General features: G+C 42.1%; 3 protein-coding genes across 6 annotated transcripts; 2 read left to right on the plus strand and 1 right to left on the minus strand.

Annotated features, from left to right (window-relative positions):
• The first annotated feature begins 3,007 nt into the window (after positions 1 to 3,007).
• Positions 3,008 to 5,868, plus strand: churc1 (churchill domain containing 1). The gene is made up of 4 exons (XM_032542231.1): positions 3,008 to 3,223; positions 3,423 to 3,558; positions 4,243 to 4,313; positions 5,126 to 5,868. Exons 1-4 carry the CDS (start codon positions 3,185 to 3,187, stop codon positions 5,216 to 5,218), a joined length of 339 nt encoding a protein of 112 aa, XP_032398122.1. The 5' UTR covers positions 3,008 to 3,184; the 3' UTR covers positions 5,219 to 5,868.
• A 1,155-nt stretch (positions 5,869 to 7,023) lies between these two features.
• Positions 7,024 to 15,440, minus strand: ttbk2b (tau tubulin kinase 2b). Its single transcript, XM_032542227.1, has 15 exons — positions 15,176 to 15,440; positions 14,602 to 14,724; positions 14,342 to 14,489; positions 13,757 to 13,830; positions 13,507 to 13,647; positions 13,303 to 13,407; positions 12,585 to 12,650; positions 12,409 to 12,501; positions 12,187 to 12,312; positions 11,939 to 12,096; positions 11,495 to 11,687; positions 10,918 to 11,132; positions 10,348 to 10,813; positions 9,157 to 9,857; positions 7,024 to 8,374 (listed from the first exon to the last, which is right to left on the minus strand). Exons 2-15 carry the CDS (start codon positions 14,668 to 14,670, stop codon positions 8,029 to 8,031), a joined length of 2,901 nt encoding a protein of 966 aa, XP_032398118.1. The 5' UTR covers positions 14,671 to 14,724; positions 15,176 to 15,440; the 3' UTR covers positions 7,024 to 8,028.
• Positions 15,441 to 17,351: 1,911 nt separating this feature from the next.
• On the plus strand, positions 17,352 to 27,041 carry mideasa (mitotic deacetylase associated SANT domain protein a). Of its 4 annotated transcripts, none has more exons than XM_032543120.1 (13): positions 17,352 to 17,906; positions 18,367 to 20,104; positions 21,735 to 21,950; positions 22,484 to 22,826; positions 22,930 to 22,996; positions 23,089 to 23,231; positions 23,356 to 23,459; positions 23,758 to 23,833; positions 24,458 to 24,546; positions 25,125 to 25,268; positions 25,443 to 25,559; positions 26,057 to 26,223; positions 26,784 to 27,041. In XM_032543120.1, exons 2-13 carry the CDS (start codon positions 18,599 to 18,601, stop codon positions 27,037 to 27,039), a joined length of 3,228 nt encoding a protein of 1,075 aa, XP_032399011.1. In that variant the 5' UTR covers positions 17,352 to 17,906; positions 18,367 to 18,598; the 3' UTR covers positions 27,040 to 27,041. The 4 variants fall into 4 exon arrangements, with proteins under 4 accessions (XP_032399011.1, XP_032399010.1, XP_032399013.1 ...); XM_032543119.1 differs by having other exon boundaries at positions 17,353 to 17,906; positions 21,732 to 21,950; XM_032543122.1 differs by having other exon boundaries at positions 17,353 to 17,906; positions 21,732 to 21,950; positions 23,089 to 23,216.
• The last annotated feature ends 601 nt before the right edge of the window (positions 27,042 to 27,642 follow it).

Consider the following 27,642-nt stretch of genomic DNA (forward strand, 5'->3'; position numbering starts at 1 on the left):
TGAGACAGAAACAGGAGGCTCGTTCGAGATGAGCCAGGTCTGCGCAGAATCGATCACCGGCGATCGGCGCCCGTTGCATGCCGGTTAGATTTGTGTCCGACTTGATCCCGACTTGCTCTGACGTCATGCACACGTGGGCAACGGAAATCTCACGAGAGCAAGGCGGCCGCAGTTCTGAGACGCAGGCGGCGCAGTTGCTTTTCACCGACTGCAAGGAGAAGCCCCTGACTGCAGACCCGCAGACACGTTGAGGGGCGGGGTTAAACGTTTAACCCCGCCCCTCAACGTTTAACCCCTTTAAACTCTCCAGCATTTGACCCTGTCATTTCATCGCAATATCAGAGTGAATTTAGCAGTATGCACCCACGCTTCGGACAGCCCTTTTTAGTCAATAAATAATGGAAGTAAGTGTGACTTTTATAGTTGTTTAGTTTTCAAAAACAAATAAAAAAAGCTTGTTATGTCTATTTTAATGTTTCTGCACAAGTTGAGCAGGCTGAGGTTCGGATTGGAAGGCTAACTCCCTTCTTTAACTGCTAGCTCCAAGTAATCTGAAAGTGTGGAAATTATTTCCATTGAAGGACAATGTTCCAGTCGTTGTGTGCATGGACGGTCTCTGAATCGTCTGCAACCAGGAGATGAAGGAGAGCTCAGATCCACAACACCCAGCACATCTTTGTCTCTGTCCCCCCAGGCATAGCGCGGTTAGCGCGACCAGTGCAGGGGCTAGCGCCCATGACTCGCGTGTGGATGATAGCCTGTAGATCTGTCTTTAGTGTAGATATGTCTTCAGTGAATGAGCCCACAACTCAACCAGTGGTCTCCTTCTTAAGCGAGTTTTATTGTGTAAGACCGCCAGAGGATAACAGGTGTGTGAAGGCGATCTGTGTGAAGGCGATCTGCCGTTATATGAGATATATGGATTAAAATAATTTTCTTTTGTGTTTACTTATCTGTTTGTTTTGCTTTTTTGCTGCTGTAACAAGGAAATTCCCCCGCTGTGGGATGAATAAAGTATCTAATCTAATTATTGTTGTTGTTATTATGGTTGTAGCCTATATTTGTTATTAAACTTATTTTCATAATTATTGGTGTTATATTATATATATATATATATATATATATATATTTATAGTGTATATATATAAATATACACATACTATATACATTATATAATATCTGATATATATTATAGTCTCATGATCGTTTGATTTTGATAACATTAAGAAAGTATCAGGTTGCAATTGATTATGATAAATATACATTCAAATATTCTACTTTTTTATCATTTAATTTAATATTGAAGTATTTAATGTTTTGTGAAATGTGTCAATATGTATTTCATAATTAGTAAAACCAAAGATTAAGTTCATTATGTTTAAATCGTTGCATTTCGCCACATCCAGTAAGGTTTCTAGTCCCACATGTATTAAATGAGTTGGGTAGTGGACGGTTGGAGACTGGGCGGAGTTAAACGTTTGACCCCGCCCCTCAACGTGTCTGCGGGTCTGCAGTCAGGGGTACATAGGCTCGTTCGAGATGAGCCAGGTCTGCGCAGAATCGATCACCGGCGATCGGCGCCCGTTGCATGCCGGTTAGATTTGTGTCCGACTTGATCCCGACTTGCTCTGACGTCATGCACACGTGGGCAACGGAAATCTCACGAGAGCAAGGCGGCCGCAGTTCTGAGACGCAGGCGGCGCAGTTGCTTTTCACCAACTGCAAGAGCCAGGCGGACCAAGGCGGACCCAGAGCATGCTGGGAAACGCCGGCTTCTCAGCTGATTTAACACCTAATTGGTTAACAACATGATGACGTTTTATATAAACTTTTTATTGTTTTTGAATCGGAGGGATTTTAATTGCTAATTGTTTGATTTAAAGGCTTATTCTGTCCAGAACACATGTTGTGTGACTGATAGTTAAGTTTAGAAGTCAGAGAGACTAAATCCGTTCAGATCACGGATCATCTCCAGTGTGTTGTTCATTAAAATCAGCAACAGGTCGCATGTAGAGCACTTTGCCAGCTACTCTGTCATAACTAAAACAACTGGAGACTGTGTACCAGCTGATATGAGGGTCTGATTATATTTTATTAAATCGGAATCGCACCACAGTGTTTTCATCACTTCCTGTCCAGCCTGAAGGAGCTGGAATCGGCTGGAAACTGTCCGACTTTACCGCAGCTTTTTGTCCCCGCCCCCCGCTGCTGCCGCCTGCTCTCGTCCACTTTACAGGCGAGGCGCAGTTCATCTCGAACGAGCCTCATGACTGCAAGAGCCAGGCGGACCCAGGCGGACCCAGAGCATGCTGGGAAACGCCGGCTTCTCAGCTGATTTAACACCTGATTGGTTTACAACATGATGACGTTTTATATAAACTTTTTATTGTTTTTGAATCGGAGCGATTTTAATTGCTATTTGTCTGATTTAAAGGCTTATTCTGTCCAGAACACATGTTGTGTGACTGATAGTTAAGTTTAGAAGTCAAAGAGACTAAATCCGTTCAGATCACGGATCATCTCCAGTCTGTTGTTCATTAAAATCAGCAACAGATCGCATGTAGAGCACTTTGCCAGCTACTCTGTCATAACTATAACAACTGGAGACTGTGTACCAGCTGGTATGAGGGTCTGATTATATTTTATTAAATCGGAATCGCACCACTGTGTTTTCATCACTTCCTGTCCAGCCTGAAGGCGGCTGGAATCGGCTGGAAACTGTCCGACTTTACCGCAGCTTTTTGTCACCGCCCCCCGCTGCTGCCGCCTGCTCTCGTCCACTTTACAGGCGAGGCGCAGTTCATCTCGAACGAGCCTAGGTTTCGAACAAAATTTAGTTTTTTCTGACTTGTCCGTCTGAAAAATGCCAGATGGTCAGAATATTCGGAGATGTGTGAATTGTAAAAAACAATGACCAAGATTTACTTTGGGTAAAAACCATAGACCGTTAATATTACGGTCTATGGTAAAAACGGTCAAATGTGTTCACGAGCCCTGTGGTCTCCTAAAGAGGCGTGGCATACATCCATGGGCGAAACCCACGTGACAGAGATACAGGAAATTACTCTGAGTTGGGGTTTGGGCGTCTCTTTTCCTCTTCTCTAAATAATCTCTACGAACCCTATCTGGCTGTCTATAGTGTTTTTATCGCCAACTGACTTGAAAAAAAATAATTCTAGTTAAAATGTGCAACGGCTGTGTACAAAAAGAATACCCAGACCGGGTAAGTCTGACACACATACGCTAATTTACGCTAAATGTATAGATATTAACGGTGTAGTTACCTGTGAGATTATTCATTTAGCTAAGTTAGGTGAATCAACCACCTGAAGCGATGATGTCCTGCTCAAGAATAACGTTACAATTCAGGGTGAAAGCAAAAAGAGTTACATGTGAGGATATTCTTGTGACTTTCTGCTCAGGGGAACACTTGTTTGGAGAATGGCTCTTACCTGATGAACTACCAGGGCTGTGCCAACTGCCACCAGAGGGACTTTGTGCTGATCAGCAATAAAGCCACAGAGGATGATGATGGAGAGGAGATCGTAACATATGACCGTTAGTCGTTTTTTTGTGCTCCGGACACATTTTTACCAACCAGTTCATAAAAACCTTTAATCATTTATGCACTTCTGGGCCCTTTTTTTTTTTTTTTTTAAGTTTGGTCAAGGCCCCTTGGTGTTATCCAAGGTAAATCTTAATGCTGCAGCATGCAGTGATATATCTAGGCAATAGGGTGCTTCCAACGTTGTGGCAACACATTTTGGGGAAGATGCTTTTCCTGTTCCAACATGCCACATTCCATAAAGAAATGTTTCCCCTATCAGGGTGGAAGAATTTGACTGGCTTGCACAAAGCTCTGACCTCATCCCCATTTCTATACCTTTAGGGTGAACTGGAATATCAACTGTGAGCCAGGACATATCACCCAACATCAGTGACCGACCTCCCTAATGCTCTTGTGGCTCAATGGGACCAAATCCCTGCAGCCAAGTTCCGAAATCTTGTGGAAAGCCTTTGAAGAAGGGCGGAGGCAGTTATAGCAGCATATTAAGGTGTCTGAATGGTTTTGGCTGTATAGCATATTTCTTCAGAGGGTCTTGTTAACAAAGAAGAAATTACCAGAATTTTTTATAATTCACCAAAAGTTAGTGGCTACTAGTGTTAATAATCCCAACCTTGTAAGAAAAGCTACCACGGCATGTTTAACAATAATCCACTAATGTCCTTTTATCCTTCCAGATGTTTGCAAAAATTGTGACCATGTCATCGCCAGGCACGAATACACTTTCTCTGTTGTTGATGAATACCAGGTAAGGCATCTCTACACTGGTTTATTGACCTTAAAATGCGTAATAGTGCCAAACCTGTTATATATTGTATCATCAACTTCAGGCTACTGTTGGGGGAAAGGGGAAGGAGCACTTATAAGCTGTTTTATATCCCATTTTGGTCTGCTGTATTGTATTGAAGTCCGTTTGTCTGTTCTGATGATGATGTTGTTTGTGGTTGTTCTTTACTTGGACTGCTGTACTTTTACAAAGTAACAAATTTACCTTCTGGTAGTAATAATCAGAATCAGCTTTATTCGCCAGGTATGTGGACACATAGGAGGAATTTGTCTTTGGAGCATTGTTACTCACACTGTGCTTACACATACAAAAACAACCAAAACAAAGATATACACACTAATATATACACAATATTTACATACTCTAAACAGAAACAATATAGAGGCATGAGTGCAATGAAGAGATCAATAAAATTATTTTAAATGTGGAGCATAGTGCAAAGGATACTGGGATAAATAGTATTATGTTATTATATTACAATATGAACAGTATGAATATATGAACAGTTATGTATTAGGAATTGAGAATGATGAATAAATAAAAAATAATAAGTGAGATGTGAGAATGGGTGATAATACTTAATAAGTGGAACCAGTGAACAGGTGCTGTAGAGACAGTGTTACTGGGTTATTTACAAGAATTAAATAACCCAGTAACACTGTCTCTACAGCACCTAAAGAAACCTAACCTACTAATTTAACAGAATTTAAGGTTAGTTGTTGCCACTGTATAGTCTTAAACTATTTATATTAAGTCTGTTTTGTGTTCTCCAGGAGTACACCATGCTCTGCATGCTGTGTGGAAAGGCAGAGGACTCCATCAGTGTGTTACCAGATGACCCCAGACAGTCTGCGCCTCTCTTCTAGACCTTACACCTGCAGGTCACTTTTTAGATAGTGTCACCACCCCGGACGTGTTGCTTGCTGTTTGCATCTGGGTTCCAATCCTTTTATTTGCATTCAAAATTGTATGCACATCTTCAATTAAGTACCCCATATTTTAAGTCTTTGGCTGTTTATAAACTACTGTATGCTGATATCAGTTGAGCAGGACATATAACTTAGTATTGTCCTACATGACAACTATTCTGTATTTTAATTTACGATGTACTGTAAATAAATATTTTTACATTTTATCACCATCTGCATTTTACTGCCCAACACATCATATCTGATGTTGCAAAGTCAGAATGGCAAAAAAAGCTAGTATGACAAAATAAGGGAGTTTACCGTGCAGCTATAGAAATAAATCCGCTTTGTTTTTATCCCAAAAATGCTATAATTTATTTCAAATGTTAAGATAAAAATAATGTATCTGCTTAAATGGTTCAAAGTTATTTATTTTTGCCAAAAGCTTTCCCCTAAATAGTATGTCTCATTGCCACCAAACTGCAGGGTGTTAAACCTGATGCTTGGGGAAGATAAGATCAGTTCAGTCTTCAGTTATGAAGCATTTGTGAAGTTGCTTGAGATTGAAACTTAATTTCTGACTTTAGAAATGGCAGTTGACAAAAAAACTAAAACAAACATATGTACACTAACATAGACAAGAAGTTCTTTTAAGTGGTCAAAAAAAATTTAAAATATTTTGATGACAGTTGGTCAAGCTGACTCGAAAGCTCCAGAACAGCAGTGAGATTGTTTTTGTTATTTAAGTTGCTTGTTAAAGTGCCAACATCTGGCCATTTGTTGTAGTTTTTTGGGTAGCAGTCAATAGTCATTACAGCCACTTCCTCATGTACATAAACAGACGAACCTTAGTTGATGTTTTGGGGGAAAAAAATGTTTTCAGAGTGGAGACAGTGTTGGCCTGACGTTGCCATACTCAGATTTTAGTCAGACTATGATTCTGATACTGCTCCATTGGGCTGGGATTATGGGGCAACCAACCACAACCAATCAGAGCAACGGAGTATGTGACGTATGTTGAGTTTTTGCCGAATTCCGTAGGAAGGATGGCAAAAACATATTTCCGATCAAGAAATGCCTTGATCGCTGTTCTCTGTTCCTCTTTTAAAATGAATGCGCTGTTGATATCTTCTATAACAGACACGATGGCAGAATCTACACATCTCAGTTCTCCAGCGGCAGCCATCTTGATTGGTTCGAACAACACTGTTTCGAGCATAGTTGCTCCAAAGCGGATCAAGTCCAGAACAAACTTCCCAAAGTCAAATGTTGTGGGTGGGTCTAAATTCGACTGGCATCCAGGCTAGGACGGTGTAGCAAGAAAGCTCAAACAATGATTCATCTTGCAGTTATTAAAAAGAAGTTTAGAGCAATCATTTTTGATTGCTCTAAACTTACTTCAACTACTTGTCAGTTACTGATTTTAAAATTTCAATAGCCACCACAATAGATGGAGGAGCCTTTATTTCAATATTGTCGTCTGGGACCCCACTGGCGCATCAGCAGTCTTTCTTGTGCGTACAGGGACGTCTGACAGCTGCTTCGAAGGAATTTGATAAGTGATAGTTCTGAAGGGACATGTTGTAGTCTGAGTTGGTGTGACTTGAGTTTAACTTGAGTATAACAAAAACACTTCATCATTTAGTAAGTGTGTTTAGTTAAGATTTACCTGTCTACTTTGACTGTCTTTGTATATAACTCTCAGGCAAATAAAACCAAAACAATCTGCAAAACCTCTACGAGTGAATAAGGAAATAGTGAGCAAATTTAGGCAAACTGCTCCTTTAAAACAAACACTGCAGCAGGTGTAGCCACAAAGTAACATTTTTGAGATCTGGCATTTATTGAATTTACTTATTTTAATATGTATTTTAAATTGTGATAAAACATAAAATGCAACAATCAGACATGATAAACAGGTTCAATTTGTATCAGTTTTTTTACTTTATCATCTACTTGATGTAAGAAATAAAATTGCACATCATTGCTGGTCTACATTATAATGTATATTAATTAGAAGCAGTTCAACAAAAATACAGATGTCTTAGCGGATATTACAAATGAATTATAAAAAAATCATTTGTAATGATACTCATGCACTTTTACAATACTTAGGTATGAGTGCACTTACATGTACATTCTAATATGCAGATGCCTTTTGTATGACAAATATTTTTTAGCAAAGTAAAAGCACACTACTACACTGTGATATGCCAAATGAACAATTCATTGTCAAATACATTAATTAATATAGCCGTTTTACAGGAGTGAGGTCAACATGGGGCTGCATGCCCTGGTTCTATACATGAATGCCGATGTTGGTATACTACGTGAGGTGGCATTTACTTTTAGTGTTCTTAACGTGATTACATGGTTCCTATTAGTGTTTATTATGTCCTCATGGTACATATCTACAATTAGCATCATTTTTACATCTTTCGGATATTAAACATTATCTTTTTGGTCTCATCTTAGGCCTATATGGAGAGTTAAGAGAAGAGTTAAAATGAGAGGTAAGAGTTGGCAATCTTAAGGTTTTCTCAACCTTTTTGTTTCAACTGCAGGTATCAAGCCACATTGTCAAGTATTTTGAGAGACACATCCAACAAATGAATAAATAAATAAATACAATTTATACATTTTACATTACATACAGTACATTCCCTTGAGTAAATACCGTATTTACACATGCTATCAGCGACTGGATGTGAAACAGCCTCTCGCTACAGTTGCACTATCCGGATCAGTCACTTGTGTGTCAAATACAGTCATCGACTCACTTTGCCTTTACTCTCGTGGATGAGACCCCTTCCCCTGGAGCTGTGGCCCCACTGACCCTGCCCTCCGAACCTGTCATGTGGGTGAGGGTGCCGAGGGGGAGGGGAGCTGGAGAAGCTAGATGGAGAGCGGCTGCGTCCCTGCAGTGCTCCGCCCTCCCGGAGCTCCTGGCGTGAGGGGGAGGAGCTTAGCGAGCGCTGAAGGGAGGAGGAGGAGCTGCGAGGGCGCGGAGGAGGGCTGAAGAGCATCCCGCTTCGGTCCTGCATCAGCTGAGTCAGACTGGCCAGAAAATCTGCGTCACTAGTGCTACTGGCACGCACTCTTAACCGCCGTCGTCTGGAGAAATGAACACAAGACAATACGATTACCTTCTGTATGATTCCTCATCCTCAGATGTTTCCGTGAAGAGAAGTTAAAATGAATGATGTTTGTCATCGACTTAAAACCCTGTTTTTGATATTCCATATTTATTGTACTTACATTCTGTAAATAACTTTCTTATAGATTTCCTAATTAGGGCTGTGGTGCACCTTTCCCACAATGGATTGAGACGGCCTACTTGTGCACAAGGTGCATTACTGTTTGTCTGTAATTTAATCTCATTGATGACAGCCTCACTGTTCACTTTGCAGTCTTCTAACACCGTACCAGTGCCGTATTAAGCTACTGCTAATACAAACTGAACATTTCCTACAGCTGCTAATTAAACATCACATTAAAAGAATTCAACTGCCAAAACATGTGGTGGCTTTTATTGTGAAGCAGAAGTGTGACAAGGACCTTTCATCAAAAATGCATCAGCAAAACAAGCCAACTGCATTTGTTGATAGCAGATCAGTTGTAAATATTGCAGGAAGATATCGAACAAGATGGAGGTGTTTCAGGTGACAGGCTCCTCACCAAGGTTACTACTCCTATTACTTTGCCCTGCTGAGGGAAAACTATTAGCAACGTGTACAGCATAAAATCAGATTGCAGTTGCACATTGTGAAAATGGAAAAAAGGCCAATTATAGAGGTCAACAGAGACATTACGGAAGTAAAAATCCCATTTCTATTCTAAATCAGGATTTAAATTATTAGCCATAATGTTTAGCAAAAAATATATATAGTTTATACCTGTTGTCCACACACGGGCGGATGGGTGGTTTCCCAGGAGGTGGTCGAGGCAGAAATCTGCTGGTGAGTTGCTCGGGCATAAAGGCGGTGCTCACAGGACGTGGAATCTTACTTTTACTACCTGATGAGGAGGACAGAGAGAGAGGGTCTTCTCCTACACAATCGGACCTGGAGCCTCGCTCTGAGAAGAGCCTGTCTCTTGGCAAAGCGCAAGGAAGGTTGTCACAGGACAAAGATGGAGAGGGCGAGTGGGTGGGGGAGCCGGGGACTGGACTGCTCCAGCGATGACGCCTCTCCAAGTTGAGGTCCCTGCTCGGAGAGTCCAGGGGGTTGCTTGGTTCTCGTACTGGGATGCGACTCAATCTTGGGGACAAGGGAGAGTCTCTTCTCCTGAGCAGAGCTGGCGGGGGAGAGGACGAGACGGTGACGGTGCTCTCCACAGCGCCCCCTGCTGTGTCAGCTTGAGGCTGCTGATTCGGCTCGGAGGAGCGATCCGGCAGACCAGAATCACTCTCTGGGTCTCTGTCGTTTGTCAGATGAGCACTGGGGCCTTTGGCTGAACTTGGCACTGGAGCTAACTCCAACCTCCCTCCATCTTTGAAGATTTCCTCAAGGAGTTTTTCAGATTTAGCAGATGGTGCTTCTAGTGGTATTGCTTCACTCCTCTCCTGTACAGGGGAATGTAGCGCACAGCTAGAGGACTGAGAAGAGTTTAAGATTGTTAAAGGGTAGTTGTAAACTTTGAAATATTTGGGGAAAAAACTTTGAACCCCCCCCGCCCGCCTATAAATTAACAATGAATTCATTATCAATTAGAACATGTCTAAAGTCCGAAGAATATCTAAGTTGTAGAGGTGCTCAAATCATGAAAAGTTTGGGCATCTTGGTTTCCATGGCAACTAAGCACAAACTTAAGCAACACTGTTCTTACGCTGCATTCACATTATGGTGGCAGAACGGGAGGAACAAGAAAAACACTTATTTCAAGGTTGGTAATGTTAGTTAGCCCTAATGCTAACCTTTTAGTAACAGCAGAAAAACCTATAAAATCAGCTCAACTGATTGTAGGAGTTAATAGCTACTATATTCATATTGTGTACTGTTGTACTTACAGCCTATATATATTTCTTTAGTTTAATTTCACAATGCTGTTTTCAGTTCATGCACAACTAAATGTCTGGTCACCCCTACCTGGTCCATCTGGGGTCTTCCCATAATAACAGAGGGCATTTGTCCCAGCATTCCCGGCAGTCGCCTGTGGCCCAGTAACCAAGTGCCGGGCATGGACATCTGTGACAGGACAGGACTGCTCGGCACCACTGTGGGCTGGCCATCCTGTGGCTCAGAGGACTGGTTCTCAGTCTCGGCGGGCGTGTGCGTCTCAGGCTTGTCCTCATGCTGGGCCTCACCTTGAGGCTTGGTGGCTCCAGAACCGATGCCTTGCTCTAGCTCCAGCATCACCCACTCCTGAGAGTCTCCCTCTTGGGGCACAGGACTGAGATTCACAGCCACAAAGCCACTGCTTGCTGCGCCCTCTTCGTGGTCAGGGGTTGCTGTTCCAGAGTGTTCCTCGTTGCAGGCAGGATGCTGCCCATGTTCCATCTCAGGAATGGATTTCTCCCCAACTTGAAAAAGAACCGGGCGCTGTTTGCCCAAGCTGAAACAAGATATTGTAAATGTTATGGTGAGTTTCCCAAAAATATATTTTCCTAAGCTCTCACAACTGTATATATTGTAATCTCATGTGGTGGGAGTACTAACTAGGCCTCAAGGAAGCGTTCAATGGTGGGCTTGGGTTCGGGTGCAAGCCTCTTTTCAAATGCCAAGCTCTGACTGTGTCTCATCCTCCGGAGAAGTGGCGCAGCCCGCTCCAAGAACATGGTCTCTGATCGCACCCGTCTAGGAGAACTCTGCATGGAGCCAGTGTTGGGGCTCTGGTTCCCCTGATTCTGACTGTGTTCATCTTCACTCACCACCTAAGGAGAATGAATGACAAGAAGGGTCAAAAACAGTAATAATTCATGTATAACCCCAGAAAGAAGCTGTGTCAAGACATCCATTTATTTAAATAGGGAGGCGAGCAGTCAGTAGTGGGTTTCTATTCAAGCCTAGAAGGAGTAGACGTAGTGATAGATGTTCGCAGGGTCTTATCCATTCATATCTCAGGGCAAAGTCAATGTAGTCTTGGGGTAGAGCTTTGTGCATGACATCCACTGCACTGCAGCTAAACTATGCATCTCAATGCACAAGAAGAGACGGGTTTACATAAGAGTAATATTTCAGCAGTGGGTAAGAACATTCTAATTAGCATTTATAGTAAAAAGTTAATTGCCCTGACCTTTCTGATCATCGGCTGTACATGTTTATGGTTGCGGTTGCGGTCCATCTCTGACCATACATCCACAGCAGGGGTGGTGGTCGGTGTGGGGATGGGGGGGCAGTTGTCAGCATCGCTGAGGCGCTCCCCTTGCAGGACATCCTCAGTGTTCTCCCTCTGCAGCTCGCCTGGCAGCACTGAAGCATTGGCCATGCTGTGGAGGAAAGGGAAGGTCACCCTGCAGCTCATTTCAACAGCACAATTTAGAGCAGCGATTTTCTCAGGGATCCCTGACTGTGCAGGATTTGAGTCTAAAAAAAGCTGCGGCTATATATTTCAACACGTATCTAACAGAGTATGAAGAAAGTTTGACTAGCAAAAGTGAAACTGCAACAAGAACCAATTAACAGAATAAAAGGCTATGTGTCAATAGTGACAGAGCTTTCTTTCTTAAGCTGTAAATACCCCAAGTACGCCGGTGTGAGGCGAGTGAGCTGCTGAGCAGTGTTTGTTGCGGCAGTGTTGGTCAGCATATCCTCCGAGTCACATTTCTCCCAGTCATAAGGGTCATTCTCCAGCACGCTGTGGCTCTTCATAGCGTTCTCAAACACTGACATCAAGAGCTGTCACAGAGAAACCAGAGGGGTTAGCGTTTGACAGCTGGAGGGTTATGAACAGTGTGTCTAAAATATGCCAAACAAGTGATAGCCAACCTGATAGTCTGGCTTAGTGAAGTAGTCCAATGTCAAGATGTGATCCAGGAAAGTACTAAACTCTGAGGGAAGGTGCTTAAGCATGAGATGATGGTCATATGTCTCTTTTAGATTTCCTACTTGCTCCTGAGAACAGGGAGGGGAAAAAGAAGAGTTTGAATGGATACAGATATTGTGAATTATTAATCTATACTGACTGATATACAGTATACAGGCTCATACTTTGTCTTTGATTTTCCTCCAGGGCAGCTGACCAACCATGAATTCCACCAGCATGTAGAAGAGGGACCACAGGTCGTCATGGCGACCCATTTCCTACAAATTAGGATTCACAAATGTGAGTAATTTCAAGGGTACAATGTAAGAAATGGCGGAATATGTTTTTGGTTCATGCTTACCTTATTCTTATGAGCATTGATTGAAGCATATCGCACAGTTCCTCTGAAGCCTGCCACAGGACGAGGCTGAAAGAGAATTGAGATATAATATAATAGAGATTTAGTAAAATGCAAATAAACTGAAACCCAAATAACACAATTGTTTATAGATCCTAAAATATCATTGTGATGTAGCTATAAATACTATGTTAAAGGCAACTGGATTAACTGTTTTAGTCTTTGACATTTATAACTTTTTGAGATGGTCACATGAGGGTCACTAAGGTCACACAGGTGGAAGTTGGTGTTGGTGACATATAATCTCAACACTCAAAGAAGTTTTTATACCAATTTGGCGAGGTTATAGCTTCTTCCATGTTATTTACGTTGCGCTCTGCTCCTTGTGGGCGAGGACACAAAGAACAGACAGCTAGCAGAGTCAGTGGGAGGAGATTTTTGCTGACTTTGACAAAAAAGTGAACCGTATAAGAATCTGTAACTCCACCTTTAGTGCTTCTAGATATCCTATCACCTGGATGACTCTTGTGCTCTAAGAATAAGTTCTATCATACAGTATCAGATTTTATTTCTTTTGAAACCTTCTGTAATGACACTTTGCTGTATCAGCATGCTAGACCAAACCACAAAGAGTTGACCGAGTATGCTTTGGAACAGCTTCTCTGACTAGGTAACTTGTGGCATCTTTGATTAAAAACCTTTGCTTTCAGGAAGTACTTACTGGACGGACTTCCTGGTTGGAGTTGGTAAATTGACGGGCCAAGCCAAAATCAAGCATATAGCAGCATCGGCAGGTACTGGCTAGTCTTCCCATCGCAAAGTTAGACTGCAATTTTAACAACACCGAAAAAAACAAGCAAGTTCAAGTTAAACGGTAAACTGACTTATACAAATACAAATTTACAAACCAACAAGGTCAACTTACAGGTTTAATGTCTCGGTGCAGGAATCCTACAGAGTGGATGCTTTCAATGGCTTCTAAAATCTGCTTGCCGAGTCTCAAAGTTGTGGAGACGGAGAAAGTGCCACGGGTCATGGTTCTGCGCAAATCTGCCAGATTCCTCCCCTTAAGACAGGAAATCAGAGGACAGCGTGTTACAGTTATGTGACGCAGAGTGATTGGTGTTGACTGGGAACAAAATACTTGACTAACACTGACTGGTAAAAAATCCTACCTGGAGTTCCATCACCACATAGTTGAAACGATCATTTCGGCCACATCCCACAAAGCGACACACGTGGTCTTTGCCTATCACAGAAATGTATTATATTAAATATTATAGTTCATTTTCTCTCAGCATTTGTATTTATTGATACTGTTCCAGACACAAAAGGTGAAATATAGTATGTTGCAAGCGCTGATTGTGTGATTATTTAAAATCACTGCTGGGATATTTCAGCAGTAGTTAGGACACTGATTTATAAATATACACCTTCATTCACTGAATGTCTTATCAGTGTGTCATATCAGTTATCAGTTATCAATGTGACTCTGATACACTAGGGTTTCCTACTGTGGTACTGAAGCAAAGACCACTGCAGCTTATATCATAAAAAAAATATGAAAAAAGCATATTTTTACACAGTAAATGCTAAAGGTTTGGCTATTGCTCAGCTATCAACTACTAACTAAATTGACAAATAACATCATAAATCGTGATGTAGGTAGTTCCCAACTTGGCTAAACAAATTTATGTAGAAAACAGTGTTACTTAGTAATTATCTTGGAATTATCTGTCACTGACAAGGAAGGGACTCACCCTGAAGTTTCTTTAGCACAGCCACCTCCATCTTCAGCACCTGTTTGGGTTGCTGAGCAGACTCCACCTTTAAGGCAACAGTGGCCTGGCTCAACTGATCCAAAACCTCGTAGATCTCGCCAAACCCACCTCCACCTATCTTCCTTGCCTGAAAAGAATGGATTATTAAAAGTCACCCCAACATGTGGTTGTGGATAAATCATTGCTCTCTTCATTTTTTTTTTTTTGGGGGGGAATCATGATTTTGTGATTTCTCTTACCACTTTCCATCGGTCTCTGACCACGTCTACCACTGACAGGATGTCTGTGTGCTCTCCAGCCCCACTCATCCTGAGTGCTCTCAGCTACAGCCTGCACCTGGCATCAGTGACGCAAGCCCCTCACTAAAAAAACAGGGAACACATCTTAAAATGCAGGTCTATTTGCTCTTTATAAATCACAGCACGCTGCATGCTACTGGGAGTGCAAACGATGGAAAGATGAAGCATTACTTGTTACATGTTTTGTGGTTATGTCATTTAAACTGCAACAACGGTCAGATAAATCTCACGTCTTTAAGGCTCGTACAAGACGCTAACGAGTGCTAGATGGTCACGAAAATATAAAGCAGCTAGCATTATTCCACTCTGTGAAAAACCACAACCAGGTCTCGCGCAACGGCAATCGCTGGTCATAAATAGCCACAAATCGGCCGTTTGAGAGGATTAGCCGTTAGGAAGCTAATCTAGCTAGGGGACTGCGTCCAATGCGGCGGCTCCGGTGGTCCTGTAAACGGGCTAACTAGCATATTTACTAAAGATAAGCGTTAGGTAGCAACGCTCAATGAAACCTTACCTCGCTTCGTTGCACCATTGCGATCCTAGTTAGCATCCAAACAGTCCCCATGTTCCCAGTCTGTTGTTAGCTAGCCGGGTCATTCTAAACAGTTGTTTATTTTAGAAATGAGATAATAATGGTGATGGACCATAGCTGACGTTAGCCAGAGTTAGCCCGCTAGCTGCTAACGGATGGGGAGCGGTGATCCCCAGTGCTGTTTCACAGCGGCGGTGCTGACGTCACAGCGCCAGTGTCTCGTTCGTTGATCCGCGAACTCCTGCGACGTTTTTCTGGTTGAACATCGAGATTTGCTGTAGCCCCTCAGTAAGTTAGCACTGACCTATTGATGCCACTGTTTATTTATTATGATGACATACCTGGTGTTTTACGTTTCATTTACTTTATCATGTATCATTTCATGAATAGGCCGTGCATTTTTCTTTCCACACTGAGATATTTAATTGTAAGATATGAATTAAAAAACCGGTAACTCCTGCATCCAGTGTGAAGGGTCACATAATAACACGGAGCCCAGACGAACTAAATGTGGTATCAAAAGCGCACTGGACAAAGTAAGGAAGTGTAACACTCACCAGCATTGGGCCTCCATCCAAACTGATCAGTTGTGAGCATCGTTGTCGAAAAATAAACATTCAGAGTAGCACAGGCGTTGCAAGAATTCTGGTGTTCCTGATAAAAAATATTGATTATTTTAAATTGTGAGCATCAAAATATACTTAAAGTATTCAAAAAGTATTCATCAAGCAGAATGGCCCATTTCAGAACAATTTACATTATTACTTTTTGTGTACATTCTCTTACTTTAATGTTGCAGCTGGTAAAGATGAGGCTTATAGGCTGCTCCCGGCTTGTGAATTTCACCAAGGGATCAATATAGTCTTACCTTTATCCAGAATAGTGCATCATCATTTACTCTGAATGAACCCACTGCATTTACACATGTAGGGCTGTGAGAAAAAAAGTTCAACCTGCCTCAACTTTGTTGCAACAAACTGTAAAGTCACCTGGCAATGTGCTGCACTGGCCAATCAAATGCTCATTCTAAATGATCTTGAAATAGCTCCAGGCCTGGATCTCTTCATTCTCATCCCTGCTGCAATCACACTGAGCTGTGAACCGTCCCAGTGCCAGCTGGAGGTTGCAGTCTGATGAGGCAGAGAGGCAGTCCTGACATGACACTTCCCTCCTGTCAGCAGTGCCTTGATACGTTCATCCAAAGGCGCTATAGGCACAACCCTGACATGCCCCATTAACACAACTCTTGACTGTAAATGCAAAGGGTTTTTAACTTGCGTCAAAATAACAGTTTTGTAAGATGTTTTGTCAAAGAAACTTCACTGCCTTGTTAAAATGTGATGCTGCAGGACAAAGAGAATAGGTGCATTAAGCAGGTGAACATTCATTTATTGTTTGCATCCACGTTAAGAGTAAGGCCCAATTTGCTTCTCTCGATTCAGCCTCAGCTTCGACGCCGCATGGACCGCTAGAGGAAATCATTCCTACCACAGGCAATAAAAACTCTTTAATCATCACTGGGTGCGAGATAAGACTTTTAGACACCACAACACTGCACTAAGTGCAACCTGCACAATTGGTTCATTTACATTTTAGCATATTTAAGCAGTTGCACATTTTGTTTTCCCATCCTGTATATATATTTAAATATTTGTTCTTATATTTGATTCCTATTATTATTATTTCATGTATATTGTATGTATGTATGTATATTTTTCCTAGTATCTCATTTATATTTATATTATGTGTTGTGTGACTAATGTACGTGTGCTGCTGTAACACCGTCATTTCCCATTTTTTTGGGATCAATAAATATCTATCTATCTATCTATCTATCTATCCATCTATCTATCTATTTATCTATCAAAGTAAAAATTCCCTAATTCTTTGATTGTGTTCACTACTCTAGACTATTTGCAACCGAAATGTAATGACCACAAGTTAGAATGTAAATATATAAATATTTCTGTAAAAGTATTTACATGTGAAACATAGTTCTACGTTTTTTTTTGTTTTTTGTTTTATAATCGTGTGGGGTTCAACGTTCAACCCACAGCAAACTGTTTCCGTGTGGTGAGCTGAGACTCCGCTTTCCGGGCAGCCGTGGTAACAAAACAAACGTACACGGATACAGCGATGGGAGTGGCCAGACAATCGGATTGGATAACAGGATGTGAGTTGAGCTGTTTTGGGGTGAGGCGGTGCGTTCTGGGGGGCACAACTTTCTGCGTGTTTGCGCAGTTTCGCAGCGTTTCATACGTCGTGGATAGACCGAGCCACAGCGGTCCAACCCGCGGGGCTCAGCCGCGACGTGTTCAAATCAGCGGAAATACCAGCGCGGGGTGCTGCACGGCACACTTTCTACACGTTCGCCGTCTCATGCGTGGTGTACTCGTTGGTTGCTGCGGGGAGAAAGTTGTGGACATCCCCCCCCCACTCCCGAAGTTCACGGTTTTACAAATACAGTGTGCAACATTGTAACTACGTTTATGAGCCTCTCCAGTCTGTCCGGGATTTTGGATTATGTGTTCGTGGGATTGTAAACTCGACTGTTCGCCATATTGTGCGCTGTGAAACTCGAGGGAAAGTTGTCTGAGTTTGACATAATTTGCTGCGCAGAATCCCTTCATGGAGCTGCATGCAGTCGACTTTGATCGAAACCAAAGTGACTCCATGGAGTTGACCATGGAGAGCTCCGTGCACCATTGATAAGGTATATACACTGTGTAACTCATGCTTACTAATCTTCCTTATTGCCTAACGTTACTCGGACGCTTCCTTATTGCTAATATTTAACATAACATCACTGGCTATCGCTCGGGTAATTGCACGAGCCCCTTCGTTTCCTGTATTTCTTGTTATGCCAAATGGCAGCGACACAGTCAGCGCCTCCTTGGTGCTGTTGGCCGCCGCTTCAAAACTTCTTAACTTTATTACGTCCTGTCTGCACGCACCTGGACGTCAATATCGAAATATAGGCTATAGGTTTTGCTGCCCCAGCGCTTACATCAACACACATACTCTCTGACTGGTTTTCCCTTGACTGACTGGGCTATTTGCTCGAGTAGGCCTCAATTTCCTCTTTGCTGCATACGAGTAAAAGCCTACTGAAAACTTTGTGTGGTTGTCTGTAGAGAAAAAGAAAGTGTCTAACCCCTCCTTTCTCTCACAAGGTCCGGCACCATAAAGAGGATGAGAAGAAAGGACAGCAAACCTCAGATTTGATTTTGGAAGGAGGGTTACATGCTTCCTACCCTGCACTTTCCTTTGGGATTTATATTTCCTCCCAAATACCTCTGTATACACAATTTGACAAAGAAAGCACACTACAGAGGCAGTAACATTTTGCACGCTTAGAGATCAAGATTGAGAGCTCTTACTCCAACATTACCTTAAACTATTATTATGAGTCTTCCTTCTCAAGTTCATACTGACAAGAGCGGCAAGCACCGGGCTGCAGCCATGAAAGAGCCCGTGCAGCATTCAGGCGAGGTTTATTATGGTATCGGACCTCCGACGTTAGAGTCAAGCCACAGTGACTCTGCTAGCAGCTCTGCGGTTTACAACCCAGAGAAAGGGCCCCAAAGTCTAGCTCACTATCAACAGGCTGCTCCAGTAAAGTGGATGCACCAGGACTCTGTACAGGCCCCCGGCTGGTCTCAGGAGGCTCCTGCTTCAGCCTGGGGCCAGAACTTTGGCCCCTATATGAGTGGAGCGAATGTCAGGGGTCAAATGGCGTTCCACAAAGGAGTCCATGAGGGTGTAGCTCTGCCAATGGGGGGAGAAAATCCACTGCCAGGACCTGTTGAGGTTTACAGAGATGCCGCCCAGGCTCAAGCTCAGGGGAGGGGGCTTGAGTGGGAGCAGCACGCTGCAATGCACCAGGCTCAGCTGCATGTATATCAAAACACCCACAAAGGTGTGGAGCTCCAGGGTCAGTCCCATGTACCTTCTCACCCTTTGCAGGGGTCTATGCTGCAGCCCTTCCAGACAACATTTAGACCCAGCAAGCAACAGTTTTCATCAGGTTATTACTCTGTTTTTCCAGGCAACAAGGGAATTCCGAGCATGGCGTACAGTGATCAGCCTAAAAATCAACAACAGCTACTACACCATATGCAGCAGCAGCAGCAGCAGCAACAAATGCACCACAATCGCCAGCAGCAACAACAACAACAACAACAACAGCAGCTGCAGCAGCATCACCTTCAGTTGCATCAGCAGCAACATCTGCAGCATCACCAAATCCAACGGCATCAAATGCAACAGCAGCAACAACAACAACAGCAACAACAGCTGCAGCAAATGCAGCAACAGTATCACCAGCAACAGTTACAGGAGCGACAGCAACAAATTCAGCAAATGCAGCAACAACAACAACAACAACAACAACAGCAAGTGCAACAACAAAATGTGCCACAGCAAGAAACAACACAACCTCAGGTGCAACCAAACCAGCAACAAACCCAGAACTTTGTGATTTTTCAGCCTCCTAAGCCTGGTCCAGCTGACACAGCTTCTAAAGAGGATGTCCAGTCAGTGGTGCCGCAGCAAGAACCAGAGGCCCAGAGCAGTGATGCATCACCCGTACCTCATCCATGCCCCGAAAAGGTAGCCACAAACCCTGCAGAGCTTTCAGATGCAGTGCTGGCTGCCCCTCGGCGTTCACGTCGCCTTTCCAGGGAGGGACAGTCCCCACTGGCACCCCCTTCAACAAACATTTGGTCTCAAGCATCCAAAGAGCCTCCACCATCCCATAACGGAGTAGCGGGCACTCAGGCTGTTAAAGGAGGGGAAGTGACAACAGGAGGGGTCATCCGTAGGAGAAGGAGAGCATCTAAGGAGATCAACTTGGAAACTCTGGCCCAGAAGGCTTCAGAAATGGAGTCCTTGCCTGCTAAAATGTTCAAGGTTTATAAAAAAAAAAAAAAAGTCACTTATTACACCACTACTGTAATTATTTATTTATGATGATTTTACAGCAAAATAGCAATTTAAGTACTTGCTTAAACGTCAGTTTAGGTCAGAAAGGAAGTAAAGGCCAGCTAATCTGTGCATATAAGAGCAAATTTTCATCTGTTAAAGTTGGCAAGCAGCTGCACAAAGGGGAAGAACGCTGTTTCTATGCAGAACTTCCCTATGGTTTACAAAATCCTTTTCTTAAGTCTGTTTACTTGATTCCTACAGCTGTTCTACAGCTATAGCCCCGTCATATTACAAGACCTTGTCATGGACCGGATATATTGGTACAATCTGAAAAAAAATATTGTAGATTCCTCCTTTTTGGATTTGAAAGATTGCTCTCATTTTATAGCTTTAAGAAAAATGATACACTTAAATCTGTTATTCAGGATTTCTAATGTTTACATTCTAAGTGGCACAACCACTACAACTGGCTTCTTCATTTTCTCTTCAGCAGCTTCTTGACAACAGACACTAAACACCAATACTAGTTGAAGTCCGTTTTTGTTAGCACAGGGAAGTTTGGTTCCCCGCCCTCAGGGGGTTATCAGGCTTCTGGCAGGTTTTTTGTGCAGACTGCGCATGCTGGATTTACAGTTAAGCAGTTGCATGTCTGCACACCTCCACATTCCTCAGGTTCCTTCCTATTCATTCAGCAGAGCTAGGGAGAGGCCGAGCTGTCAACCTGCACAGCTACATACACTCCTATACTCCCTAACACACACCAGACCGGTTTAATATTGCTATAGACAACCCAGAGTTGGTGTATTGTGGTGCAACCCTTTAGTGAGTTAGGAGATGAGTCAAATGTCTAACTCTGGTTCTTATCTTTGCCTGAAGTATAAATCATAAGTGATTTATATGTTTCACTGCCACCAATAGAAATTCCGGATTGCTCAATTTTTTTTATCAGCGTGACTAGACGTACCAGAAGTCGTACGCACTTTTAATACTATAGAAATATGTAGTAATAAAACATTTATTTTTAAAAAGTGTGATCGTTATGTTACATTTGATAGATGCAGCACTTCACTTTTTTTCTTTCAGCCAGTCAACTTTTTTGTAACTTTTTGTTTGTAACACTCAAAGTGGGCAATAATTAGCTATTGGTTTTCAACTGATGATTTAGACTTAATTAATCCATGGACAGAAAATGAAAGAGCAACTGTTTTCATAATTGATTTGTTTGTCATTTAATCAACCAAAAATGCCACATTTTTATTGGATCAAACATGTTAAACGGTATCATTTGCTCCCTTTCTCTCTCTTGAAAATATTTAGGGGAAATGAGAGTTGAAGATGTCTTATGGTTATTTGTGTGCTGGCCATATTTCACCCTTTTAACAAATCATCAAAAAATAGGTTTAATCATTGATTAAAAAAACATTAAATTGCAGCCCTCATAATTTATTACAAAATACAACAAACTAATATTCTAATTTAAAAAATCGCACAATCTCCCTCTTTTTATATCTCAATTGCTTTTCCATGTTCCCTGTGTCATCTCCCAATCACCCTGTTACTTTGTCTTTTCCATCTCTCCTCATCTTCCCGCCTTTTTGCTTTGTTGCCCTAGCAGGAAGATGGTTCTTCAGGCAGACAGGCCACTATGCTACCTCTGGTTATCCCTGTATCAGTGCCAGTGCACAGTAGACAAGCAGATCCTCAGGGTGGCTGGACTCCGGGACGATTTAGCCAGGGTGAGAGGCCTGCCGGACAGTCCGATCGCAAACCTTCGGTCATTGTGGCTCGTCGGCGATCACTCAGAACCTCCATGACCGAGAGTTTTGGCCAGGTTAGTATTGTAAGGAGATCGTATGTTAATCTTTGGTCAAGTCTAGTTCTGCCTATAACTCCTGGTTGATTGGCAACAACAAACACTTCTCTAGCAACTGCTTTGTCTGAAATTCACCAGAAGAGCAACTGATGTATCATTTTACTGCATAAACAACAAGTTGGTTTATTAACAAACTCAGTAATATGTGCAATTTGCATCTGCACAGAGAAGTAGTTTTCCACGCAACTATAGGCCTCAGTAAGTTGCTAACCTTGCAGACTGTCGCCTGCAGCTCTTCATTTAACAGGGGTTTCATTACTCCCTGCAATATTTAAGACTTATCTATCAAAAATTGCAGAAAATTCCCATTGGAAGCATCAGACAAAACTCTATAGCTGACATGAATTGATTATGAGGAATCAAATTACAGCGAATGCACCTACAAATAAATCAAGCTCAGTTGCAGAAGAAGAATTTAACTAGAATTAGATTAGATTGATATTAAAGATGAAAAAGTAATGGTCTTATCAAACCTTTAATCTTCTGTCTAGGATGGGGAAACCGACCCAGAGCCGGACGAGGATGGAAAATCCAAATTTAAGCGCCGACCTCGTCCTGAGCCTCTCATCATCCCTCCGCACAAACCATCCACCTTCATCCCTCCATCCCTCTACTCCAGCATCTCTTCCTACCAGAGCAACCTGCGCTCTCCGGTCCGCCTGCCGGACAACCCCCTCACGCTGCCCCCGTACACGCCTCCACCCATCCTGTCTCCTGTGCGCGAGGGCTCAGGACTCTACTTCTCCACCTTCCTGACCAACATCGCCGTAAGCAACCAAATCCTGCCGCCGCCACCTGCGCCCAAATCTGCGACGCGCAGTCTGTTGCGCTCCAGTAAGTCTCAGTTGTTGCTTCTTTCAGCTTGGATCGGAGAAAAGTTCTTCTAATGAGGCGTTCTCAGATGTCTAACAAGGACATTTTGTTTTTGTATTTGCAGCAAGTTCAGAAGTCACACCTCCTGTTCTGTCCTTGATCACTGATGCAGCACCTGCTAGCCTTGAACCGTAAGTACAGACGCCTAAACAACTTTCAATCTTCTTATCAGAACTGCTATTGGAAAATAAAAAAATAATATATATATGTACATTTTTTTCAGACGTATCAACATCGGGCAAAAATACCAGGCAGAAATTCCCGACTTGCAGGATCAACCTTTCTCCCAGTTTGACCTGCACAAGGCTGACTTGGTTTGGGTCCCTATGGCTGACTCCCACCTCAAACACGGTGACCAAGAGAGCAGTTAGTATCTCACACAAGTTATTCACTGGTCATTGTTCTTTTCTCTGTGTGAGCTTTTTATCACCATCTCATCCACTAATTCTTCCAAACGCTCGTCATTTTCTCTTATTTTTTTTTTTTGTAGTGGAGGATTTGCTGAACATGGCTTGTTGCAGTGTGCTCAGGGGCGGAGGAACCAACCAGGAGCTGGTTTTACACTGTTTACATGAATGCGGAGGGGATTTCCTTGTGAGTATAATGGCTTCTAATCAATTTACTGCAGTTCAGTTTGCATGATTATTAGCAGAACAACTTTTTTAATTTAATGAAAATCCTACAATTTGACAGCAGCAGAATTTGTCGGCCTTTAAAATCTGCTATCTTTTTTATTATGATGACTTTATGACCGTGATAACATGGATTTTTCAAAAATGACTTTATTTTCATGGCAACTGTTAGTGAAGCGTTTGATAGTGGCAGCACTCAAATGAGGAACAACAAGCTTTTTAAAGAATGTATTGTTCACTGTGATCCCGTTGATTTTAAGGAAACATTGGGACGTTTGATGCTTCAGGACCCAGTTTTCCCCAAGGGTCATCACCTGGCAGATTATCACTACTCAGGTGAGCTTACAGAAAAATGAAAGCTGTTAAATAGAAAATCACTAGATACTCACGATGTCCTGGCTGCCTCGGCCTCTTCTTTATCTTCTGTTGCTGATTTTTCAGTCTATGTCGACGATGTTTCATTTATGGGATTGTCCCGGTGCCGTCGGATGTCCCACACCTTCCGCTTTCTTTGTGTCGGCATTCTAAATCCCGGTTGAGTCTGTCGATTTGGGAAACATCCTCCGAGCAAGAACCTACACTCAAATTATATTAAAAAAAAAAATTTGAGTAAAATTGTCATCACAAACTCAACTTTTTAAGTCCAGAGCTTGCTTCCCTACGTTCCATCCAAATAAACTTCTCCCCAAGGCTATTTTGCAGAGGCATCGTACCTGTGTCCTGCGCTTAGTGCCGCCCAAAACAATTGTGATTGGTTTAAAGAAATGCCAATAAAACAGAGGACGTTTTTCTCCTGTCCCGGAATGCTATGTGGACTCGCCAGACCCTCCTGTACAGCGCGGTGGAGGAAGGTCTGGCAATGCGAGACTACTGATTTCCTAACCTAACCACTGTTTGATGTTTCTTAATTCTCTTTTGTTAAGCACACATTCAATTTCACTGCATCTGATTCACTCGCAGGCTCTGACTGCTGGACTGCAGAAGAGAAGTGCTACTTCAATAAGGGGATCTCTGCCTACAGGAAGGACTTCTTCATGGTGCAGAAATTGGTATGCTCATTAGTTTTACCCTGCAACATTAACGATTATGAATCATTGTGAATAACTCTAAAATACATTTACCTTTGATTATATACAGTATGTGCTCTGTGTAGCATTTCAACACTAATAAATCAATAAGCACATTACTTCTGAGGCATTGGTATAATTGCTTTAAACATACCAAACCAGATTTTCAACCATTACTCTCCTGAGTCTGCATTTTACGATTTGAAGCCAGGTACAGTTGGGAAATGTCCTTTTCTTTCATCACAGACTTAAAACTTAATGAGTTCCAAACGTGCAAACACAACGAAAATGAAGGCTATTCAAGCCACATCCACTGTGATAGGAAATAACTGGATTTATGGGAAACGTGGTCTTCATTTCATAGAATCATTGACACAATGCCACTGGCATGAGGCTGAGGCTGTCACTTGTCTTAAGTGTGTTCTTATTCACACTGTGTAATAATATACACAAATTATGAATATGTTTTCATTCAGTCAATTGTAAGATGCATCCCGCACAGCAGCCTTACTGTGTTTATTAATATAAATATATTAAATTCTGCATCACCAATTTTAAAGGTGCAGACCAAAACTGTGGCTCAGTGTGTGGAGTTCTACTACACATATAAGAAACAGGTGAAGATTGGACGCAACGGGATTTTAACCTTTGGCCCGCCAGATTCACCAGGGGAGAAGCCCACAGAGGTTGTGGTGGACATTAAGGTAGAGTGGACTACCATAGTGATGTGTGGTAAAGCATTACATTACTCAGTTACTCTTTTAAAAGGGAAATAATTCTTTTAAACGGGTGTTGAGGGTGTATACATCCAAATTTGAAGGGTTGGTTCTAATATTTTGTGCACTTATCTTGTATTTATCTGATGTGATTTGTTACAGAGTTCACAGCAGACAAAAATGGCTCAAGGAGAGAGGGATGGAGATGTAAACAAGGATGTTTCTTACGAGAGCAGCCAGCGGGCAAGGGTTGCTCAGTCACTACAGGCTCATGACTATGCAAGTATTTCATTACATACTCTCGTATCTGCAAGTAGGGCTGGACAATATATCGATATTATATCAACTTCAATATATGAAGCTAGATATCGTCCTAAATGTTGGCTCGTGATACAATACAAGTGTTGTCTTTTCCTGGTTTTAAAGGCTGCATTACAGTAAACAGATTCTGAACCAACCCAAACTTAATTTTCCAAACTTACCCAAATTACTGTTTATTATTTGCCTTAACCCACATAGTCATTGTATCCACATTATTGGTGACTACTTATAAAAACTCACTGTGTTAATCTATTGTGAAAGCACCAATTTGTAAACCTACAACATTGCCTCAATATTGACATTGATGTGTTTGATCAAAAATATCCTTATATTAGATTTTTTGCATATCACCCAGCTTTATTTGCAAGGCAGTTCATCGACTAAAAGTACACACACAGTAACAGAATGAAGTCAAAAACTGCAAAACTAACCTGTAGTTGATTTTGGTGCTCCAGGCAGGGACGTTGCCGGTGATGAAAGAGCCACACATTTTGAATAAGGAGGCTCAACACCCGCCAGTACCTCACAGGCCTCGGGCTGAGCCTGCAGCAAAGAAGAGCAGAGCTCCAGCGAAGCCCCCACCGGATCCTGATGCAGTATTTCCGTGCAAGAAATGTGGCAGGTATGTCAGAATCATCAGATATTTACTTTGTCTTCACATGTAGGCTGTGACACGATGTCTTGGTTTTGCATTATATGGCCCTTTTTTGTAGTTTTTGGTGTTGCAGTCCCACTAATGTTTGGGAGATTTGTAGCTGCAGTTACCCGTCAGTATGTTGGCTGCGGTTACAGTAGCACATGTGGTTCACCTCATTATGTTGATCTACATGTAGGTCAAAGATATGGAAATCAATAGATAAAATAGTAGATAATGAAATAATTAATCGTATGAAGAAATGCAGATAAAATATATAATATGGCTTTGAAATGAGTTAATCAGCCTAGTTTGTTTTGATGGGCAGATACAAGACTTTGTAATGAAAAGTAGAATTATGAAAGAAAATGGGGAAATGGCATTGTGAAATTAAAACATTTTGAAAGACAAACTGCTTTTTCCAAATTTAGTGTACCTTTCTGCAGCAGAGTTTAGCAGACTTTGTGAACTTCTATTAGATAGTGTTGCATCATTCCAGACCGCTGTTATTGTGTGTAATGTTGCACACTCTCCCTCCCCCGCCATAGGGTGTTTTATAAAGTGAAGAGTCGAAGTGCCCACATGAAGAGTCATGCGGAGCAGGAGAAGAAGGCTGCAGCGCTGCGTCAGAAGGAGGAGGAGGAGCAGGCCGTAGCTGAAGCTCGGGCCAGGAAGGTAGCAGCAGTGGCGGCGGCGATGGTGGCGACTAATCAGGGAGGAAACGGATTGACAGAGCAGGCAGAGTTCAGCAGCCATGAAGACTCATCTGAGAAAGAGGATGAAAAAGATGAAGACTGGCACTGAGAAAAACAGAAGAGAAACCAATGAGAAGATGGATTGATGGGTAAAAATAGGGTAGAGGTGGAGGTTGAATCAGAGAGGGAGAGATGAAAAAAGATGTCCTGCCCCACGGAGAGCAGAATAAAGACTTTCGGTTAAACTTCACACTCCTTCCCCGGCTGACCCTGGCTCTTTGTGACCGCTGTCCATCAGTCAGCCAGTCACGCCACATCTTCACACATTTTGTATCTTTTTAATATTCAGAGTAAGTTTATTTTTTTGTCAATGCACTTGTCCTGTATGCTTCTGCTTTTGCCAATATTGCCTTTTTATATCCTTTATTTAATTGAATATTTGTCAAAATATTATACATTTTCATTGCGTGGACTTATATTTCACAAGATAATCAGGATGCCTGTTTAGCACTAAAACATCAATATCAAAGCAATCTTTCACTTTACAACATAATCCCTTTAAAAAAAAAAGATAAGGTAAGAGCTTGTATTTATCTTCTTCGGAAATTAATGTGTTGAATTTTGCAGATTTACATCAGATTTTTAGGTTGGTTGCACAATTATTTTACAACTAAGGGAGCTTTTGAAATAATTATGTACAAAAAAAAACTAT

Source organism: Etheostoma spectabile, chromosome 18 (assembly GCF_008692095.1).
Source record: "Etheostoma spectabile isolate EspeVRDwgs_2016 chromosome 18, UIUC_Espe_1.0, whole genome shotgun sequence".
Taxonomy (NCBI): domain Eukaryota; kingdom Metazoa; phylum Chordata; class Actinopteri; order Perciformes; family Percidae; genus Etheostoma; species Etheostoma spectabile.

Bases quoted from the DNA above. Each gene is read 5' to 3' on its own strand.
- churc1 (XM_032542231.1), top strand. From the start codon at position 3,185: ATGTGCAACGGCTGTGTACAAAAAGAATACCCAGACCGG. The intron at 3,559-4,242 runs GTTAGTCGTTTT...TTATCCTTCCAG, and splicing joins GGAGATCGTAACATATGACC to ATGTTTGCAAAAATTGTGAC. The intron at 4,314-5,125 runs GTAAGGCATCTC...TGTGTTCTCCAG, and splicing joins CTGTTGTTGATGAATACCAG to GAGTACACCATGCTCTGCAT.
- ttbk2b (XM_032542227.1), bottom strand. From the start codon at position 14,670: ATGAGTGGGGCTGGAGAGCACACAGACATCCTGTCAGTGGTAGACGTG. The intron at 14,490-14,601 runs GTAAGAGAAATC...CATTCTTTTCAG, and splicing joins TCAGAGACCGATGGAAAGTG to GCAAGGAAGATAGGTGGAGG. The intron at 9,858-10,347 runs GTAGGGGTGACC...AACTCTTCTCAG, and splicing joins GAAGACCCCAGATGGACCAG to TCCTCTAGCTGTGCGCTACA.
- mideasa (XM_032543119.1), top strand. From the start codon at position 18,599: ATGAGTCTTCCTTCTCAAGTTCATACTGACAAGAGCGGCAAGCACCGG. The intron at 21,951-22,483 runs GTTAGTATTGTA...TCTTCTGTCTAG, and splicing joins TGACCGAGAGTTTTGGCCAG to GATGGGGAAACCGACCCAGA. The intron at 23,232-23,355 runs GTTAGTATCTCA...TTTTTTTTGTAG, and splicing joins ACACGGTGACCAAGAGAGCA to TGGAGGATTTGCTGAACATG.